The sequence below is a fragment of the Ischnura elegans genome, chromosome 11 (assembly GCF_921293095.1).
Source record: "Ischnura elegans chromosome 11, ioIscEleg1.1, whole genome shotgun sequence".
Taxonomy (NCBI): Eukaryota; Metazoa; Arthropoda; class Insecta; order Odonata; family Coenagrionidae; genus Ischnura; species Ischnura elegans.
This window is the reverse complement of record NC_060256.1, coordinates 81263183-81285136: the sequence shown is the minus strand read 5'-3', so window position 1 is coordinate 81285136 and position 21954 is coordinate 81263183. Positions and strand designations below refer to the sequence as shown.

The following is a 21954-nucleotide window of genomic DNA, read 5'->3' as shown; positions in this document are numbered from 1 at the left end:
ATTTCAAAGGCCTCTATCCTTGCTTTCTCCGCTGCGGTCATTGTTCATACCTCACTTCCGTATAGGAGCATACTCCAGATGTAGGTTCTTATAAATTGTTTCTTTATTCCATTAATTTTTAGTATGTCTTTGGTCCGTATCGTTTTTGCTCGTTCCGGCTACTGACGCCTTGTTTACATTGGCTAATATTTAATCCAGTCCAGTGTACCTGTCACTCCAGTGTGCAGCATGCTAGCCGCGAGACAGGAAGAGTCTAAACGCCTTGCTACACAATACATTAACACGTACGAGTTAATGTCTAAATATGTGAGTAATTGAATGTACATGAAAATGGACCGCTTAACAACCCCACATGTGCGAACGAATGAAAAGAAACTAGAACATATCGATGGCTAAGTTCTAACAACTCGTATCTCAAAAAAGCAACTTTTCAGGAGAGCAATAAAACGACTCATTTCTTTTAATCATACATAATCTTAATTGAAATTAAAATCCAAAAATACAGGCAACTGAAAAATGAGCATACCTTTGCAAACAAAGAGTTCTTCGGAAATAAAAGAATAAAACGTTGTAAGGTTCACTTGTGAATGTATCTTATATTTCCTATATGGAGAGGTTTCCATAGTCAAGCCTGAAGTTATCAGTTAAAGACTTGTTTTTTGCTTGACTTTAATTGTTTATTAACAATATTAGAAGTATTAACTCAGGCCGGCCAAATTTTGAGATACGCGTTGTTAGAATTTAACCATCGATATTCTAATTTGGTTCATGCATTCGTACATTTTCAGTTCCGGTCCACCGAAATCACTCATGCATTCACACATTAACTCGTACTTACGCGTAGGTATAAGGTGTTTCTCCGTGTGCTGACGCTCTACGACTCGCGCCGTCCTGTCGGCTGAACCACGGAAGTTAACGCGGAAATTTTTCCCGCACGATCCGACCCCGGAGTTGAGCCGCAGTCTCTCCCAAACTCGAAACCTCCGAAGTGTCCCATCAATCATCATCAAGTCGGCCGTAATGAATGGAGGGAGGAAAAAATGAAACGGGACGGCTGATATCCACCCCATTCCCCATCTTGGCTTCACTTGCTCATAATGCTACTTCATATTGCCTTTCCCACCCACTTTCCTCATACCCAGCCGAAGTGTAGTTCAAAGTGCCCACACCGAACATCATCACACCCCCCCTCTCAAATTTTTATAACCACCTCCCGTGTCGGTTCCCTTGATACATTTTGAGTTTTTTTTTCCCTTTCCGTTCGCTTTTTGTTTTGTCTTACGTTTCTTTCGCGAGATCGACCATCATCAGCGCAAGGCTGCGTTCATTTTTTTTATCCTCCTCCGTCTTCACGAAGATTATTTCGAACCCTTAATAACCGTAAACTTCGAATTCGTCTCGGGTTCTTTTTGGTGGCCGCCGTAATTAGGGCGATATTGCTTCGTTCGTGTTTTTTTTTTTATATTTTACCATAGGGCCCGTCGGTTGTGAGTGGATGAGCGATAGAGGAGGAAGGTGGGCCAAGATAGAGTGGAAATTACTCGGTGCAAGCAAATTAACCTCGACGCGGCAGTGTCCTTCTAGGTGCGGTGAGGAGAGGTTGTTCCGCTTCTTCGGTAATCTTGTTTTCCCTATAATTTTCGAATGTGAAATGATATTTTCAAAGAAAAAAACTTTTGATTTCATTCATTAAAAATTTGTAACAGGTATTTCAAATCAGTTTTAAGCTCAATTTTTACACCTATAATAATAAATGTTTCCATCTCTCCGTGGGAATTTTAAAAATAATGGATTTTTTAAGGAGGAAAAATTTTATGCCCACATGATAATTAAAGTAAATTTAAAGGGGATGGAGCTGGTAAGAAATGATTTTGTCTTAGGATCGAATTTTCGTTTGAGTAATGTGATGGGCTGTAGTTGATAGAGAAAAAGTTTACAGGATATTTAGTTATTTTTTCCAGAATATCTTTGAGCGTTTTTCTGAAAAATATTGAAAAGTATTAGTTTGATTGGCAAGGGCGGTTCTGGGAAGGATGACCGTTCGCCGTGGATACGATGAATGCATTAAGCCTGATGTGCGATCAAACGTAAATGATGCAATGAATTAATCTGCGGTAATTCGAAAGTTTTAGTATGATATATATACTGTGTGGAGAAAGTGCTGAAACGGATAAAGTTTTCAGCTCCTACTCTTGAGTTTAATTAATGTTTTTTTTTACCTGCTTCGTTGAGTGTGGAGCATAATAGCTGAATAATGTGAGGATGCTTTGAGAAATTGGACCTCAGTCACCCTAATCGTATCTCACAGTCAAATATATTCAAGATCTCAGAGCATTTCCAGGTCTGCCAACAGATTTGAATGACTCTTGGGTGGCTGTTTATTTATTTCGCTTGTTGCTGTTCACTTCAAAGCGTTTACTGTCGCTCTAACCTCGCATAGTTAGTGCTCTATGAACGGAGATCTTCCGCTGACCTGGGCTACATTTGAGGTAGTAAAGAGCCGCTTTAAGTTATACGTTCCCCTACCCAGCTTCGGCTCTGGCGAATTCGTGGGAGAGATGCAGGTATAAATTCTAATACTAAGTCGCTTTGAGAGCAGTCAAATCCCTGTGTCAAAGACCGTACCCCCTGATCGCTTATGCCGCTTGCATCAAGTAAGGAGATAACCAAGGCAAGCGTTGTGCATGTATATGTGTATTTGCATCCCCCGACCTTTCCGATTACACCCCACCCATCTTGGACCGGCCAACCTCTTTCCGGAAGTGCCTCCACCACCTTTAGACTTTCCCCATCCCCCGCGGACATATCCCATTGCTCCTTATCTCAATGCCAGCGAGTCCCTCATACCACTCCTCTCCGGACCCATGTCCGAAAAGCCCCAATCCAGAAAATGAGAGACTGTGGAAGGACGTCCAAACCTCCTCCCCCTTCGCTTTCGGTCAGTCCACGGAGAGATAGCTGCAAAACCCTCCCGTATCCCTGGGCGCTAGGATCGGGGAGATATCTCCAATAGGGCTCGCTAGTAGATAGGGGTTCGGGATGAAGGAGTGGGAGAGCCGAAGGGGACCCAGGGTATTTCGTTGGGGAGGGTTTTCTCCACCCCAATCCGAACTGTACCCCCACCCTTCCTCGCCCATTTCCTGAATCCACCTCTGTCAAACCCTGCCACGCTCCCTGAACGTACCCTAACCCCTCTCTCTTTTCCCCGTTTCTTCTCTCCCTCCCCCTTGCCCAGGCCATCCATCAGGCGTGTCAATTTGTAATGGCCTCTGGTCACCCAGATGACCATTCGCCTCTATTCCAAGTCCCTTTTTTTCCTTCTCCTGCAGCCCCTTATATCTTTGAACGCCCCCTTCTCCCACCAGCGAGAACCCTTCCCACATCCACACCATCCGCTTCATATAGTTCCCCTCCCCCTCCTATCAAAGCTCGCTCCTCCTCCTTCGCTTGTTTTCCCCCCCCGCGCGCGTACTCCTTCACTTGTTTTTTCCTGCCCTCCTTTCCCTCCTCGTGGTAATGCGCGCGGCCTCCATGTTACTCTCGGGAGGGTATCGCACGGGGAAAGGACAGCTCGACTGCCCCTTTCGGGTTTTAAATGGAACGCCCATGTTTCTTTTTTCCTTTGGGGACGAAAGCTCTTTTGTCTCAAGCCTTTTTGGGTTGAATGCGACCTGCTCTTTTCACCGGGGACAGGTGAGCGGTTTAGGAGGATTCGGTTAATTCGGAATTTCGGGAATGTTTCCGAAAAATAGTGAGAGAGGCAGAAACTTTCCCGGGGAATTTGTCGCTATTTGTTGTTTACTCTTCTCTGAAATATTCACTCTGTCTTTTTACGTGAACGAGTAGAATTGTCTTTTTCTGGAGCAACTCTAGGATTATTCTGTTGATCAGTGCGAAAAAATTGTCTGACCCAGAAGTCTTGCATCGGTGTCTGGTTTCGTTTACCTGTATTGATGATGCATGCGTATCTAACATTATTTGTAAATCTTTGAATTCAAAGCTGCAATTATAATGTGGACAATTTCCCCGAAACAAATGGTAAGATCCAGGTTATAAAAACTCAGTGTTTTCGACAACTCCACAATTAACTTTTCTTCAGCCAATAGTTTTTATGTTAAGATTCATCCGGTTTTTTATGATTAGTTGCGTCAGTATATATTGAAAAAGTTGAACCTTCAAACGAATACTTGGTCCAAGAATATGATCCATTCATGATAGTATTTGCCCAAGGTTCCTAACTCTAATTCCATTATTTGAGAGACAATTCAATAATCCATGGTTTCGGGGAGCCCCAGTGAAATATAAATGCATAAATGTACTTTTACTAGTAAGTAACTCGTAAGTTTCAAGGCAGAATGTGAGGTTTTAAATTCATCTAAGACATGGATGTAAAGTATATCTGATCAAGCCATTCATATATTTCCTTAACGATCTGTTACTTAAAGCTTGCCCCTTGACGATGAATAATGAAATCCAGTGAGGCATACAATCGTCGTGTTCCTCATGGCAACAGAAGTGAAACCTTATTCTTTGCTTCACCGACGATCATGTCTCAGGATTCTGCATAAATCGAGAAATATTCCAGCAGGAAGGATAAGGGTAGAAAAAAACTAGGGTGGTCCTAAAAATCGCTCCCACTAGGATAACCCCTCGCCAAGCGTTTGTAATTGGTCCGCGCGTCTTTGCCAGCAGCAGCGATCGGAGTGGCTATCTAGACACATCCCCCATCACCCTCACCTTGGCCCATCAATTGTTCTGGATCCTCCTCCTGACTCTCTTCGTACCACCAGAAAACCACCTCCACCATTGCCGCTACCTCGGCCAAACAGGGGCCGGGCCCACGCGGCGAAACCCTTCAATTACGAGACATCCCAAACCGTGCCATCCAGGATCGCTTTATCTCATATTTCGGTCCCTGGCAGGGTCGGCCGACTCAGCAGAGGATATTGCAAAGATTTCAGATAATCCTCCCCACATATTTCGCTTTTCTCCTTCCTCTTTTCCTACAAAACGTTAAGAGGACCATTCCTCACGTTTCCAGACTCTTGGATTTTCCCGGTAGATGTCTCATCATTCCTGCCTCCTCCCCCTCTCAGTCCCCTTTTCCCTCAGGCGCCTCTTCATCCATAGGCCTCTCCTCCTGCTTCAACCCCATCTAGTATCCGTTCCAAGAAGTTTTGCTGACTCTAGAAACGACTTTCACTCTATACGCTTATATGTAATTTTTTTGTAGACTTTGCCATGTCTTCCTCTCCCTGCCATCATTTTCCTCATCCATGTACGAAAAAAAAACTTGGATGGACGATTATTTATTTTTTGTGTCTTTGCGGATGTTCCATGCTTTATTGGGGCGGTTTAATTTTTTTCTCCTCTTCCTGGATACGCGCTCGGTATTTGTTTTTTGAAAGCGAAGATTGATGGCTCCGTGGGAAGGAATCTCTGGTTATTTTCGATAGAAAGGCTGTGGCAATTTCTCCCTCCTTGTTTACGGTGAGGATCCAGTACTGTACCGCAACTGAAACGCTGATAGATCGCCTAAAATTGGCAATCGCGTAAAATTGTATCCCCAGAACCTTTTTACGTACGCTTTTCCTGTCCCTTAGGACTCATGACCCATTAATTTGTTGAACTCTTGTGTCCTCTTTTTACCAATGAATGTAACACCTGAGTTAAATTTGAAATGCACTCGTGACGGATTTTAATGGAACGAAATTGATTTGTTCTCAAAAAAGTGCGTATCATTGTACTCCGTTGACAACGATCAATGCCCATCGTTTTATTTAGTACATCAACGCAGCCTGTAAAACTGAGAAATCGTGTCAAATAAAAATTCCTTCAATATCGCTTTACTTCCTATGGATCTTATTATCTAATGACAATCAGGCCATGGAAGTGTGAAATGCGTTTTATTATGCGCATAAATTTATAAACCTAGCGTGTGGAGTTTCAATGTCATATGTGCATTAAAAATTAATAAACGTGGGAGATATTGTGCTAATAATGCTCTTTACTGAACCAGGCACCAACATATATCACATCTTTTGACCTGTCTCATCAAGATATTAAGTAAAATGCGTTTAAATAGCTTATTATCTTTTTCACATTTCAACTATGAATGAATGTAGTTCAGTTTAACAATAGAATATCTGCTTCAATTATGTGCCTAAGTTTTATGTTTTCCTCAAATCATGTAGTTCTGATTTGCATTCGTTTTGGGAAACAATAACATGTTTTAGAGATATTTTCTTCTCGGATATGCTGCCATGATAGTTTCGTATTTGATAACACGAGTTCAAATTGCGGTGCGGAAGTTTGAAAGAATCGTGAAATAAAAAGGGACTTAAAGGTGTAAGAAATGTAGATGGCCATGTAGAGGTGTTCTCATTACCATCAAAATTCTTTTTCTCCGTCAAAATGATAATGGTTATGACTACTGCGATTGAAATATCCCTCTAGTTTTTTCTATCTCAACTTCGCGCCAGAAAGTTTCCTTTAAGTTGAAGTGTTCTTCAGCGGCTTCATGAATTGATTCATATCTTGATTCGAGCAATCATCTTTTAAGAAAACAACGTTTTCTATGGAGTAATCTGTTTAGTATTATGCAGCCATGAATTGGGTTGGTTCAAAGCCTTCCTGTTTCTTGACTATTTTTTTTATGCGAACCTTACTGTCACAGAAAGTCATTATCAGTTCTCCTATTTTAAATATTTAAAAATCAGTATACAAATAGCACAAATGAATCTTAGGCTAAAAACATTTTGTGCGTTTCGCAATTCAAAGTTCATGAACATCGCATTCGGTGGATCGTAATTGTGAACTTTGGTGCCCTTAGTCATTAGATGGACATATATCTTTATGAAGACCAGGTTTGGCGGTGGGGCCCTCTTAAGAAGCTCATATGTAATCCCATGCGTGATTGTACAACCTTATGTCATCATTCTTCAACAACACCTTCCATAAGGCCACCCTCCGTCAAATGCGCCCTTCGCAACCGCCACCAATAAAAGTCCCGTCTTCCTATGTTTCGCGACACCTGCCCCATTCAACACCTGCCACAATCTTTCTCGTTTGGCGCTCCGCGCCTAGGTCGACTTTTATCTTTTTTTACGGAGCAGTTAGGGGTGCGTTATGGGGTGGGAGAAATGGGTGCAGAAAATAATCATGTGTCAAGGAGAGGAAAGTTGATGTATATTTAGGTTTCGTTTCATCTCTTTCCAAAGACTTTATTTTCATTTTACCGTTCTTCTAACCTGTTATCTATCTCCTCGCGTCCAAGGTGTTTTTGAATGTTTTTATCGCCGAACTTGCAAAGGAGGTGAATAATCTGGTTGATGAAATATTCTTTCGTTCATATCCGCCGAGATTTGCCTTTGGAATTCGTTTATATCCATCCATATCTGTTGAATATTTATCATATTTTACCTGGCTTATTTTTGTGGGGTTTTTACTTCTTCTCCATGACATAGGAGAATGTTACCTTGTTCTCATGCTTACTTGCAATTTTTGGAGTGTTTTGAGTTTTAATTCCAGCTAATTGAAATTATCCAGCTCAAGGGTGTGCTCATTATTACAAACCAATGCATTTATAAATTACTGCCAATGAATGAGACCATGCATCTAAAATACGATAGACGACGATAGATAAAACTCTGTTAAGTCGTGCTATAAGCGTTCGCTATGGCTAAAATTAATCTAGGGAACATACATGAACATGGAATGTTATCATTGTTATACAGCAAAATAAACGCGAGTGCTTGCACCATTAACAGTGAAATTAGAAGGGAGGATGCCACAATTCAAAAATACTTTTACATAATAACGAAAAAAGTTCTATCGTTTATAGTTCAGATGGAGCTATAACTTACGTTGTTCAGGCTTGTTTATGATTAAAATTATATGAGGTATAAGTTTGGCTCAAGAAAATTCTGTTTAGCGCCCTAAATTTGACATCGGAAACAATGAGGCCGTTCTCTTCCGTGCAAGGTGGACGGGGCGAGCGTAACAGACGGGTATGTTCTTTCATTTTGTGTGGAAGATTGCACGTCGTCCTCCTTTCCCTGCCAAAGCTGCTCTCGGCCCATCCGACGCCATTGCACACATTGCAGGTGTGCACGGGACGGGGCGCTGCGAGCAGCGACGACGGGTGGAAGCTTAAAAAAGAAAACACGGTCGAATAAAACCTCGGCAGATGCATTCTGCGCTCTTCATTACGTTCAGGATCAAGACACATGCGGCGCTGTCTGCGCCTCGTGGGGTGGAGCGGCTGGGAGTGTGCAAAACCTGGGGAAGCTGTTGGAAAAGGGTTGGCTCAGGGAGAGAGGAGGCAGTTTGTGTGTTTGTGCAAGGGAAAGCTTTGAGCGTTATAGAGAACACCTTCATGGGCTCTACCCGTTCCGCCCGCGCTCATGAGCTGGAAATGGTTTACGATGAAGACACCAGATGGCAGTGAGTTGGGAGGGAGGCGATTATTTTGGCCAATGCTTGAGGGGTATAGAGTTATAGAGGGGGTGAAAAGGTTGGAGATTTGGCATTAGTTTGCTGTTCGATGAGAGAGACTTATGAACTACATAGGTGTGGAATTAAACCTCTGAATAGACCTATTTTAATGTGGATGGAAGTAAAATGCTTGGAGAGGTCAAAGTTATTTCGAAAATGGTGGGGAAGACGTTATTGACGTTTAAAAAGTTGGTGTTTTACACGAAGAGCTAAAAAACCGTAATTATTCTAAAAAATCCAATATCTTTCCCGTCTATCTTATGATTATCGTTTTTTTATTGACTGGGGAGTTTTAGTATTCCGAGAGAATACTTTATCTATAGGTATCTCTTGTGTTTGACTACTAAAGCGACATATAAATATAAAATTCCTATAGCCACATTTAAATCTTTGAACTTATGCAGATTGTATTTGAGAGGATCCAAAGTATTTTTCACTGGGAAATGGAATTAATTGCTATGGAACGAGGATGAATTTCGTGTAGAATCGAGAAATTACACTTTTAAATTTCGTATTTTTACGCATGCCAAATTTTTCGTATGCCAATGAAAGGTTCTGGTCTAAAAAATAGGTTACCAGTATTTTGAATAGGTAAAATGTCTAAAACCTCATACTTATCGGCGGGAAATCAAAGCTCTTGCAGAAACTGCAGTCGTATTAAGCAGGGGCGCAACTAGGAAGTTAGTTAGGCGCAACCCATTAGTGCATAGCGTCCGATATATCGGACGTGTCCATGTCTCACATAAACGCTTCTCGAGTCATTAAATTCAATGAGTCAACTAAAATATTAGCAGGGGGGGGGTGAAGACAGACATCCATTTGAACTTAATACAGTATTAAAATGTGGCGCAAGTCAACTAGAGCCCATAAAAAAATAAAATACACCCGTCCGATGCATCGTACGCTATGCACTAATGGGTTAAGACTAGGGGGTGTTTCTGTCGCAACTAATACTAGGTGGCCTGGGGGTATGGCATAACCGCCAGGGTAACCGGGAGGTGCGGGGGCCCTGCGTCAGAAAAAATATTAAGATAAATGGTTCAAAATAATGAGTTTTAAGGCCTTCTGAGGGATATTTTATTAATCCTCATCCTATTCTATAAGTATTGTTAATCCAATTAAGTCAAATAGATTTACTTACCTTAAGAATTTCTCTGAGCTCTGAGGGGGGGAGTATTATCCCCCAAAATCCCCCCTCGCTGCGCCACTGGTATTAAGTCAAGCCAATTACTCAATTGTGCATTTAGTGTCTTTATTGTTTATGACTTTTATGAAAAATTGCATAGCATTAAACAGTTCATGTGAGATCGACGAGAAGTACTTATTATCCAGAACACTTTTCTCCGCGTTCGAAAAAATGGAAACCACCCACCAAAGAGGCTCAGGGAACGTCCGGAAAGGTTGTTGGATCTCCTGCGTGGGCGTGGAACGCTTTTCGTACGAGAGTCAAGACGGTTAAGGCAAGCTCAAGGAAGTGGGCGGAGAAAGAAGTATTTTTTATAGCGCTGGATGCGGATAATTGAAATCTACCGCAACACAGTTTCGCACTAGCCAATACTGCCAGCTTCGGATGGAAGGGATTGGTCTCCTATAAATAAGGGTGCACTCAACCTCATCGCTATCCTCAACCCCACACCGGCCCTACCCTCCTCCTCATCTCCTTTCACTTCCCATTCCAACAATGCCTTTCGCCTTTTTCTTCCTCACATTATCTTCCCTCTATTCCCATGGATATTGCTATTGTTGTGAATTCCGCGTTGAAGTTACTTTATTAGCTCGGAATAGTACTTTTTTATTTGGTTATTGTATTATTGTTACTCTACAGGTTTCTTCTTTTAAACGTAGTTTAATAGTATCTGCTGAAGTTAACCATCTATCTCATGATCATCGTTTTTTTTATTTACTGGGGAGTTTTCGTATTCATGGAGAATTCTTGAAATCTATAGGTATCTATTGTGTTTTCCTCCTATAGCCACATTTAAAGCTTTTAGCTTAAGTAGCTTGTATTTGAGGGGATCCAAAGGATTTTTTACTGGGAAACGGAATGAATTGCCTTGGAGGGCGGATGAATTTCTTGAGTGAATTTCTTGTTCATTTTTTTAATTTTTTAATTTTTGAATTTCTTTAAATGCACGAGTGCATACTTTCCTCTAGGATTTGGCATCGGTTTTATCCCTCGAGTTGGTTGATAATATTTGGCTTTACAAAAGGTGGAAACTATCATTACCGCGTGATACTAATTGTAATTCACACTTTCGGGAAATGAGTTGATAGTATGACTTTCATTTCCCCATATTTCGTTGCTGAGTTCCTAACATTGCCTCGCTTAGAATTTTTCTTTGAAGGTTTTCCATATCGTAGAATTGTGATATTTTGTACCTAATCCAAAACCTCATCTCCGAAGTTTGTTTTAATACCGTAAATTTATTTAAAAAATATAAAATTCACGAGTTTACGGGGTAAAAATTCTTTCCGTGTGGTCGAAGATGGCATCTTCGGAGCCCCTTGAAACCGCTGAGGAATATCCTCAGGAATCCCTCACCGCGTACCCTGTTTGCCCCTTCCCGTTTTTTCCACCCTGATGGATTACCGAGAGTCCTGTTGCGGTCACTACTTTCCGCTGGTTCCCTTATTTCCCCGTACCGCCTGGCCTTTTCAAGGATTTTTTGGCTAGGGGCCTTGTGTGAGCAGAACCGCCCTTGCCGCTGTGATCGGTGGGAGAGCCACTCGTCCTATCCTTTCTATTCTCAGGGTTGAATAGGTCTTGGTGTGGTGGTAGAGTGGGCTTTTAACGGGGGTCCTGTTATGCTATTCCCCTCTATCACAGCCCACAATGCCCTCCCGTGATGGTCTACGAGTCTTCCAAACTTCACTCCCGTCTCCTTACCCGCATACCATCCTACTTAGCCATCCCCTTCATGCAAGGTCCACTTAAGGCAATAAAGCTTTCATTGACCTCGATCGTGATTACCGATTTCTTGGATATATAGGCCTGTGAGACCCCAGGAAGCCGCAGCTATTTCGGGGCTCAAATTGTTTCAACGCGCGTTGAATGTTTCACTGCCCAATATTATGATGTGATTAGTTATGAATATTGAATCGGAGACTCCTCTTACCCTCTATATACTCCACTTACTCCTCTATATTCTCCTCCCACTTTTTACTCCTCTATATACTCCTCTTACGATCAGAATGTGACCTGTTAAGGTATCTGTCGCAACATAGAGGGGTACTAATAAATTAGGGAATGGCGATGAAAGTGAAACTTTTATGCACATGCCTAACAGAATATATATTCTGCCAGAAAACCTCTACTAAAAGCTTAAAATTATGATACAATGGGTAATATTGGTTCTCTTGGCAATGGGGTACGAACGGTGTCTTTGAAAGGGTGTATTATTTTCATTCCTTATCTGAGTTTTCAATATAGTGCGTAAAAGCCATTTCTATGCATTATTCGAACGTGAAAACCGCCCAGCAGGAACCGAATTCCCAGAATTCATTTAGGAATAATTAGCATGATGGTGTCCTAAGAATTTCTTGTTAACCTTCAATTTCATAAAGCATTTCCAAAATACTTGAGTTACGTCTAGATATAGGCTTGGTTATTGTTCCTGCCCCTGGCTAATTTGTGATTTGTTTCTTTTTCGTTCATGCAAATCTAGCTCTTAACTTAACTCTCGTTCAACTTAATTTCTCTTAAAAAATAAATATTTGGCTCATTAGGAACATTCTTAAATGCATATCCGGTTTCTCCAGTTCATGAAACTGCATTTTTACTTCACGAGTTATTTTTTTTCACTGAACGAGAGGTGTGCGTACCTTCACAGTTCAATCTTTTATAAATCATGCATACATATATATTTTTTTTATGGAACGACATTTTTCATTGATCGCGGTCTGGCTGCACTTACGCGCTTTGCCAATACGCGTCACGCCATCTCGACGCGTTTATCAAAATTCGTAATGCTGATAGATGCGGATACTATCTTTCGCTGACACGTATCCTTAAGCCTCTCTCCCTGGTCGGGGGAGATATTCAATCCGTTAGGGACCGAATTTCCTTTCTTTCTCAATCTCCTTCGATTTACGCATTCGCGCGGCTGTAAATATTAGATTAAAACTCATACCCCCTAGATATAACGGTAACTTTGGTAACGCATCCCTTCCACCTGCTGAAAGCTTCTTTTTAGTCGCGTATTTCAGGCTCAACGCCACGGGCTAATCGAATCTCATCCGGATCAGCGTATATCAGACTTTTTCTCGCCGTGGAGAGGAGCTCGCTTCGGAGGAGAAGTTTTTCGGGCCTTTCATCAACATTTGCGGCATGGCATAACTCATGCATGCCTACTTTCCCTACATCAAGGATTAGCGCATGACGCCCGAGTCTTCCCTGCAGGTTAATTCACGGAACCTTTCCCGAACTTATATATATATCCTCGCCGCGAGTTGGAAGTGCGTACATACATTCAGGGAGAGCATCGGCCCGAAGAGGTTAGAAAAAATTCATGTTGACCGAGCGACTTGCGTATGCATCATAAGCGAAGGAAATCTACCTCGGAGTACACGATTCTATTAAAATGATAAACTCACCTTTTTCTGTCGCGCTGCTTTCCGTGATGAAATGCCTTGATCACTTAGACGTAAAATTAAAACATACTTAAATGCCGGCCTCGGTGGCGGCGGGGTAAAGACCTTGTCTGTCAAACTAAAGATCGCGGGATCGAATACCGCCTTTGTATGTTACCCCTTTCTAGGGAATGGATGTTTGTGTATGTTTGATTGTTACATAATTTCACAAACCCCGATGTGAAGGTCGATTATCGCTGTTTTTGGGAATGAGGAAATTAAATTAATGATGATTTAATCAAAGAAATGATGAACAGTTTTCCTTTAGATTTTACAGTAAGCAGACCAGTAATCGCCTCAACTAGCCAAAAAAGCACTGTTTTCGTGGTTTGGCAGTAGGTATAATGATATGCACTTAGTTACTCAGTCTTCACAGCTACTCTGTCATAACCAATAGTAACGAGGTCCTCAAAAGGTACAAGTTACTTAAATAATATTGTCCATTGAATTAAAAGGTTTATATGATCAGTTTATTGTGAAAATTACCTTTGTCACATGCGAAAATGTATTTCTAACCATGGTAAAACGATGCTATTCTGGAAATATATTTTTGAAAAAAGGCTAAGAATATTTTCCCATAGTTAGATTAATTACTAAGGTTATTTTCCAACACAAGCACCGAATTACTTACTTACGTTCAGGTTGCTCGCAAAGTCTCAGATTAGTGTAATTGCATGTATTGAACACATCATTGATGGTTCCCTCATGAATTAACTGCCATTTCCACCTGTACCGCAGAGTGATTCTTTTTGTTCGCTGTCCTTGCTTTTCTCGACGAAACTGTTAATCATGCAATCCATTGACTTTGCAACACAGCAAAAGCGAACAATTACATTTTTTCTTCATTTCCACTTGCACCACTTTCTGTACATCTGGTGACCAGGCTGCTCTCAAAAAACAACCTCCTTCTCCCCTACCTCATCCAGAAGCCATATCTAACCCTATTCCATGATAAATTTATTTTTAAATTTTAATTTCATTTGATGAAGTTCACGCTTCTTGATTTAATTCAGGTTGTCAAATGTGTTAATAATTGATGATATGCACACAGTGCATTTTTAATACTCATTCTGTTGGATTTTGTTGAGCCAACTTAATTCTTTAATTAAATATTTTAAAAATGTTTGATACAAAGAAAGTAAATTCTAAGTAACTGAAGAGAATTGGAAGCATAATATCCTTCTTTATTATTTAATTTCATAAATACATATTTTGTGAAGACATATTTTACTATCATCACACTTTGGCTGATTTGGTGAAATATTCTTGTATAATTCAATCTGCAGCCCTATGAACCATATTTGTCGTTTATTGATGCGCACTGTCCCGCGATTTGCTCAAGTCATATAAAAACGTTAATTTTGTAATTTTTTTATGTTATAAGATTAATAAATATCCTGTATTTCAGCAGTCACTTTAATATTTCAAATTTAAATAGTCCCTACGCATCTTTTTGGTGCATAATATTTCTCAATGGATATTTTATTTAATTTTTTCTTTTAGTCGCGGAATTGTGCGCATAAAACGGTAACAAGGAAAGTCGCTATCAACATGTGCCCTCCCCTTCGTATATATTATTTTTTAATAGTCCTTAATGTAATAAATCATTTAGTATACTTTCCCGTATTGATCAATTTGAAAAAGAATGTCTCCGGGGTTTTACCTATCGTTTACCCTTGTTTCTCTGACAAATGCTTCGTCAGTTTTGTATTCAAACTCTACAGGCCAATGGATTATCTTAACTTAGAGTAAGTCAGGACCTCAAGTGGATGATTGTAAAGCTGGCGAAACAGCTATTAGAGAAACACGATCAAACAAGAGGTAAAATCAGAGAGACATGCTACCTCATGGGGGAATTGGAATGCGCATGCTATTGTTTTTTAACAGGAAATTACTGCTCCTATCAGCTACAATAATAGTAATATGTATTCCTTGATTATATATTTTAACTATAATATACAAATTAAAAAAAGGAATACGGCTTACAATGTAACTCTATGAAAAGTACTCAACAATGTTTTGCTGGTAAATGCCCAAGGTTTCACCAATTTTGATAGGTAGATATATATACTCAATCTGGAAGATTTTGCGCATTCCAATGCCTATGAACATTCGCGCATTATTGCGCATTAAATTGCATGGCAATATCGCCATATCCCCAAAACATGGCTGACTTCCCTCCCTCCCTTCCCCCCTCCCGCCCCCCCACCACCCACCCCCACCGCCCCCTCTGATTTTCGGAGGGGGCCGTGGGGGTGGTTGGGGGGGGCGGGCCCGCCTTCGTTTTGGCGAACGGGGCGACGACAACGTTGACATTTAGTGTTCTCTCCGCACCACCCCCACCACCTCCCCCCGCCCCACCACCCCCATCACCCGCACCATCCCCACCACCTGAATGCAGGGCCGTCGGGCGCGTACAGCCCCGTGGACGGAGCCTCCATGGGCTACATGATGGACGGCGTGCAGGGCGGCGGAGCGGGCGCCGGGGGCGGCCCGCCCATGATGCACCACCGCCCCCCGCCCCCAGGGGACCCGGCGGCGGCCGCGGCAGCAGCGGCGGCGGCGGCTGCCTTCCACAACGAATACCACTACCCGCCCCAGTACTACGGACACCACCTGTAGTGCGCGGAGGTCGGACACCGGGACGCCGGGTCCCCTGGCTACAGCCCCCGCCACCCATAGAGCAAATCAGGTGAGTCCACATCTCTCTTTATCACATTATCCTGGACAGAGGTCACTTTGGCACCAGGGTACTTTTGCTCTTGTTTAGAGCCGAATTGACCTGGAAACAAGACACTTCTTTCGAGTTACCTTTGCACAGGTCACTTTGGCACATTAATATAATAATTAGCGCCTGATGATGATGATTATTCATTGAAACCTGGGTCGCGCTCTTATATAAAAAAATAAGTGGTATAAGTATTTGAGTATATCCAGGAAAAACTCACCCTGTGTTGCCAAAAAAGATGAATCCTTTGTTTAACTCGTAGTGTAAATCAGGTGAGCGCAAATATTTTCTCAATTTCCCCTGTATACAGGTCACTTTGGCACAAGGGTACTTTTGCTATTGTGTAGAGTGGCCTAGACACAAGACACACATTGGTTCGAGTAACCTGGACACAGATCACTTTGGCACACACTCTTCTGCCAAAAAAGATGAATCCACCATTTTACTCGTAGAGTAAACCAGGTGAGCGCAAATATTATTCCAATTTACCCTAAAATCACTGGGCCATTTTGGTACCATTGTACTTTTGCTTCTGTATATAGCCAAAGTCACCTAGTCACAAGTCACTTCGGTTCCAGTGGCCAACATACAGGTCACTTTGGCACTCTCTCTCTCTTGCCATGAAAATATGAATTTCTTTGTTTAGCCCAGACACGTTTTTGGAGTGGCACTGGCGAGAAATGGCAAAGATGTTTAAATTAAATGAAATATAATTGAGAAAAAATGTATGTTATTTCATTTTTTGCATATCAACAAGCACTAATTTAAATTTTACTCTTTTTTATTAATTTTAAATTGAAAAATTAATACTGATTTTTTATACAAGAGTTGAGTTGCTGAATAATTATCAATTTGCAAAATTACATACCTCAGAGTCGATATTTCTGGTCGTGACACTTTTCGGCTGAGAAGCAAAGGCCGATATATCGGCCCGTGGCTTTAAGACGGTTAATTATTACGGTGTAGTTCTGGTGCTATTTTACATGCTGGCGAATAAGTGAATATCACTCCCCTGATTGAATAATTCACATAATCAGGGTGGAAGGGAGCTCTTCTGAAAGAACCAACTTTTTAAAAATATACATTCTCGTTACTAGTTTAAGTGTAGGTGCTTATTTTCCCCATGAGAAATTCAGGTGAACACTGGAATTACTACTCTCTAAAGTTGGAGTTAATTTGGTATTTGGATCAGTCATTGATGTGAAATTAAAATATAAAAACTTCCCTAATTAATCAATTAATTATGCATCAATATGGGGTCGGTTATCTTGAGGATTTAGTCAAAAACAATACTAACTTTTCTTTTTCAACGTTTCCATTTATTTTTAAATACAAATCAAGGCTGTATTGATTATACTGATTTGGTCCTCCATGATTGCAGGTGCTTGAAAATTAAAATAAGTAATGACGTATGACATCAACATCATTCACTCCATGCCCATCTCCTTGATCATATTTAGATAGTGAGTGATAAGACTGCAATGTTTACCAATTAATTGTGTGAATAAATAATTTGTTTTTACTCGCCAAAGCTATTCATATCAATTTTTTCTTTTTCGTTCGTTTTTATAGGCAACCATCTACCTTTTTTAAGCTTATAGGTTTTATTTCTGTAATCATCATGTAAGCTTTTTATGATTTTAGAAACGACGGACGAATCATATCAATATGGTCTCTCATTAACAAGCTATTTAGCCTGTTATTGTGTACATAATGCCTGTTTATCCATGATGAACGTGCTAATTTTATGTTTTTTTCTTTACATTTCAGCCGTAATCCCTGGTTCTTCAGCCCGCCGCCATGTTTTGACGGCGCTAGTCCCATTTGCAACCCCCCAGCAACTTCAGTCGTGAGAGAGGAGCACGTCGACCATTGGAGCCGAGTTCGTGCCCCGGCCGCGGAGTATGGCGGAAGACGACGATGGGGTGCGTGAGCCATGGACACTGGGGAACGGCTTACCTTACAATGTATACGGGAAACTTAATAAGAAATTGATTTGTCTTGTGCGTCATCTCGCCGCGGCATCACTTCGGTCCAGAACCACTGGTACCAACGCTGTAAAGGGTGTGAATCGACGCCTGATTCTCCACTACTCAAGAAGGACCCGCTACAAAATAATACACTTCCCCCAAGAAATGTAGATCAGCGAGTCTTTATGTCCCTGAAGATTAGTCTAAACCTTTAGGGGATAATGGAAGAGTATACCGAAAGCAGTGGTTGGTTTGAAATCCAAGGAAATGATCCGATAAGGGGAAACCAAACGTTCGCTGGAAAAGATCCCCTTAGTGGTTGAATGACGGCAAAAAATGGACTCATGTCGTTTCTGTCAGATGTTTTTAGGCTTGAAGACCCTTTTTTTATAGTAAATATTAAAAATCCAGTGACTATGGCGAAGTGATGACAAACTCTTAAAGACACATCAGCTCATACTCGATATACGTCTTGTCTTTATGCCCCCCTCGTGGTGTGCCGAACACTTTCTTAAAACATGAAGAGTATACGAGATATAAGTGAATTAATATGTTGTGTTGTGTGTTCAGTAAGAAAAAAAACGAATCCATTTTAAGGCGTAATGTGAGTGAAGGGTTGTGTTTGGAGTTCGTGCCGGGAACTCCCCTCTTTGAGTCATACTTCTTGAGTTTCTTCGACGGGAAGTAGTGGGGGAGATGATGACGTCACGCCGTGTGCTTTGTATTGTGAAAGACTCCTCAGTCGTAAAGGAAAAAATGAGAACATCCTTGTAAAAGAAAATACTTGTGTGTGTTAGATTTCTTTGTTTGTTTAATTCGTTCAAGTGAGGTTGTGTTTGAGTGTTGGTAGAGGCAATGGCCTTCTCTCCTCCCAGGGTAACGTGTTAAGAGTGCCGGCGACGTATGGATCATAAGTTACGGACAAATCGCCGCACTTGCCAGGAGATTACGGGAGCTAAGAGATCGGTACGCTCGAGAACTGTTTGTTTTCATTTTCTGTGGTAGCAATGTGGTAAGACTGATTTCTTGGCCATCACAAAAAACCTGGCTGTCATAAATTGTTTTTCCCGCTCAATTTTTAACGGCTGGTTTTCATTGAGAGGAGGTGAGAGAGAAGTAATAAGAGTTGTTTATTTGAATATTATTACTTTTTAATTTCTCCACGAAGACATGGGAGAAGAGTAACGGTTGTTTTCCGATGGCCTTGCAAAGGTGAAACTGGGACACTTGAAGAGTAATAAGTGTGTGTACTTTCCACTCAGTGGATGCGTTTTCTTTTTAAGATTAATGATCTTAAAATGCGTGAGATTTTAAATAATGGGAAGGAGACGTTGGAAATACGGACATGGTGCAATCCCCGTTTTCGGAAGAAACAATGGATTCCATAGTTACGTTTCGTAACGAGGGTGTCATCCTTTAAGAAACGTGGAGATTATTACAAGTAAGCCCTGCTAGGAAGATTTTTGTGGAAGGACAGTGGCTAATCAAATGGGCGTGTCAGAGAATAGAATTATAGAAGTGCACATGAGCGTTGAATATGTTGTGTCCCCTTTAACTCTTACCAATACTTCCTATTCCCGCCATCTTCTTCACAAGTCCACGTCGAAGAAAATCGTTTTTCTTCAGGTTTCGTTTGCTGGCTTATTCTTCCGTTTCGAGAAGTGAGTCAAAAATGTTTCTAAAGAGCAAGCTCCGTATTTAAAAGTAGTTTACGAGACGTCATGAGGAATAAGCAAAGATGAGAGTTCTGCCTCCTTTATTTTCTGCCTCTAACATCCAATCTCCCGCCTTTCTGGCGTAAAATAGTCGAGAACACAGTTATGTACACATTGAACTGATCATCTACCTCCACCATTCCCGATAATTCGTATTCGCCCATCGGCTGATATTATTTCGTGTACCCTCTTACTTTCCACCCTGGTGCTTTTTTTGGCCTTCCCATCCTGCAAACAGTGTCACCTTTTTCTTTTAGATAAAAAAGAGCAGAAAAATAAACCGTATTCAATATTTTAAGGTAACGACTGAGCTAAATAATTCTTAGCTCCGTTGGAGACAGAGAGGAAAGCCTTGAGGGAGACGAGTTTGAACTAATCGAAGGTTAAATATGTTTAAACCGTAATCTAATAGAAAAGTAGACCGACCCACTCTCGCTCAATAATAATATGCAGTGCTCTATGAATTCGTTTGGTTGGATGTTTAATCAACACCTGTGGTTTCCCCATTCAATTAGTATTGGTTTAAAAAATTGTAGTTCCCCACAAAACAGTTTGAGTTGCTGCAACACATATGTGGTTACCGCAGATTGGGATAGTTATGGACTGAACATAATTTAATTATTAATAATAATACAGGAAGAGGTACTCAGAAGTAGTAATTAGCCATCAAAACTTCCACCCAAACCTTGAAATGAGAAAACTGCTTGAAGCCATTGCTCGATTCCATAGCATATTGAGATTCCAACCTTTTGAACTGAAAATTTCCATCCTAGCATCCTATATAAGGATGATAATTTGGCACTATTATTTTCATTAGTTCACTAGAGAATTTTAAAAACCCGTCCGAATCAAGAAAAGGCACCCTTTTGCGAGATATTTTTCTTTTTCATTCAAATATTAATTATTACATCATCCTATTTTACCCTTTTTTCTGCTCCCATGGTGCATCTCTCGTCTCCTCTACCCCTCCGTCAATTTATGAAAACTGCGTAATCTTATGCATTAAAAATGAGTTTCAAAGGTTGTGCTCTTATGAAGAGAGAAACGCATAGTTGTTATAACTGTTGTGCTTTTTATATAAAATGAAACCCGGAATTATGTCCGCCTTTGACAACGAGATCCTCCCAGAAATCATACGCTAACGGCCGAAAACCTCTTTTGCAGAAACTCATAAGATCATGGAAATCAAACTCTGGTTTATATAAAAGTATTAAAGTTTTTTCTTTGTATTATTTAAAAAAGAAGTCTTAATGACCTCGCCTTTATTCGGGGAAAGAGTTGACCATAAGTATACGATGCAATGTCTTGGGCGATGTCCAGTGTATATTTAGTGTACCGCGTGGCAAAGATATTTTGATACGATGTTATCCCTATTAATATTATAAATAATGATAGTCCATAACTTTTTTGATCGCTTGATGGGGAGCGAGTTAAAAATTTTAACAGCATCGCCGGGCCATTTTTTCTTAAACCACGTCCTCTGTCAATTTTACATTATAATAACTCTTTCCCCGACAATTGCCGAGAGTTAGCAATTAAATTCTTGTCAGTGCTGTGTGCTCACTCTCTTTAGAAGGAAAACTCAAGGAAATGCTAACAATACGTAACCAAAGTATACGACTGAAGAGTGAAATTACTTACTAAAGAGTACTAAAAAAAAGAACTACGCATTTTTTTAAAAAGATTCTCTGCTATTTGAGAATGGATGACAAAGATACTTTTTTGGTGTATAGAATTTATCACAGTTTGTTTCTACCATGATGTCCGATTTGTTTTCCAATCCCACCTGTTTTTTTAAATAAATTTCGAAAGGCATGTGAACTAGCTCACTATCCTTTCGTTGTCTGGTGAACTTCTTTTACATTGTATGAAAATGTAGATTAAGGGAATGGTGCCACTGAATGGCGAATGTCAAAGAATAACATAGCACAGTCTGTTGTTTCTCATAAAATTATCAACCTCTTATCCTATTTCATGATTATGTTTTCTACGACTTCGAACGGAGGTAAACGAACTTTAAATAGAAATGGCGGCAGTTCTTGGAAGATGGTGATTTTTACGAGTTGTCGAAAATCGGCATTGTAGTTGGTAAAAAATACAAATGAATACGAGAAAACATTTTTTGTGATTATGTTGTTTTGATTAATGGTGGAAAAAAGTGTCGAGTTGCATGAAAATTTATGAATAAGTATCATGAGAAAAAGCATAAAAAAATTAAAAACGGACTGGGACTTGTATATAATTATACATATATAAAAAACTTTTGCTGTTAAATCACCCGTATTTGTTCTTTTATTTCCTCTGATTCCTATTTCCAATATCCCTTTCTCAGGATACCATAAAACTGCTCTCTTTCGACTATTTGAGTGACTGATTGCTCAACGGTGTTAGTTAATAACGTTGTGATGTGATCGTC

The 21954-nt window shown here is 40.6% G+C and overlaps 1 protein-coding gene across 3 annotated transcripts in view; it reads left to right on the top strand.

Annotated features, from left to right (window-relative positions):
• Positions 1–17708, top strand: part of LOC124168540 (homeobox protein homothorax) — an 822993-nt gene extending 805285 nt beyond the window's left edge. For 2 of the 3 annotated variants that reach the window (XM_046546881.1, XM_046546880.1), the window contains 2 exons: positions 15446–15817; positions 17624–17708. In XM_046546881.1, the coding sequence (XP_046402837.1) occupies positions 15446–15747 (302 nt within the window). In that variant the 3' untranslated portion in view covers positions 15748–15817; positions 17624–17708. The remainder of the gene's footprint in view (positions 1–15445; positions 15818–17623) is intronic. The other variant, XM_046546882.1, reaches the window with a different exon arrangement.
• Positions 17709–21954: the final 4246 nt, after the last annotated feature.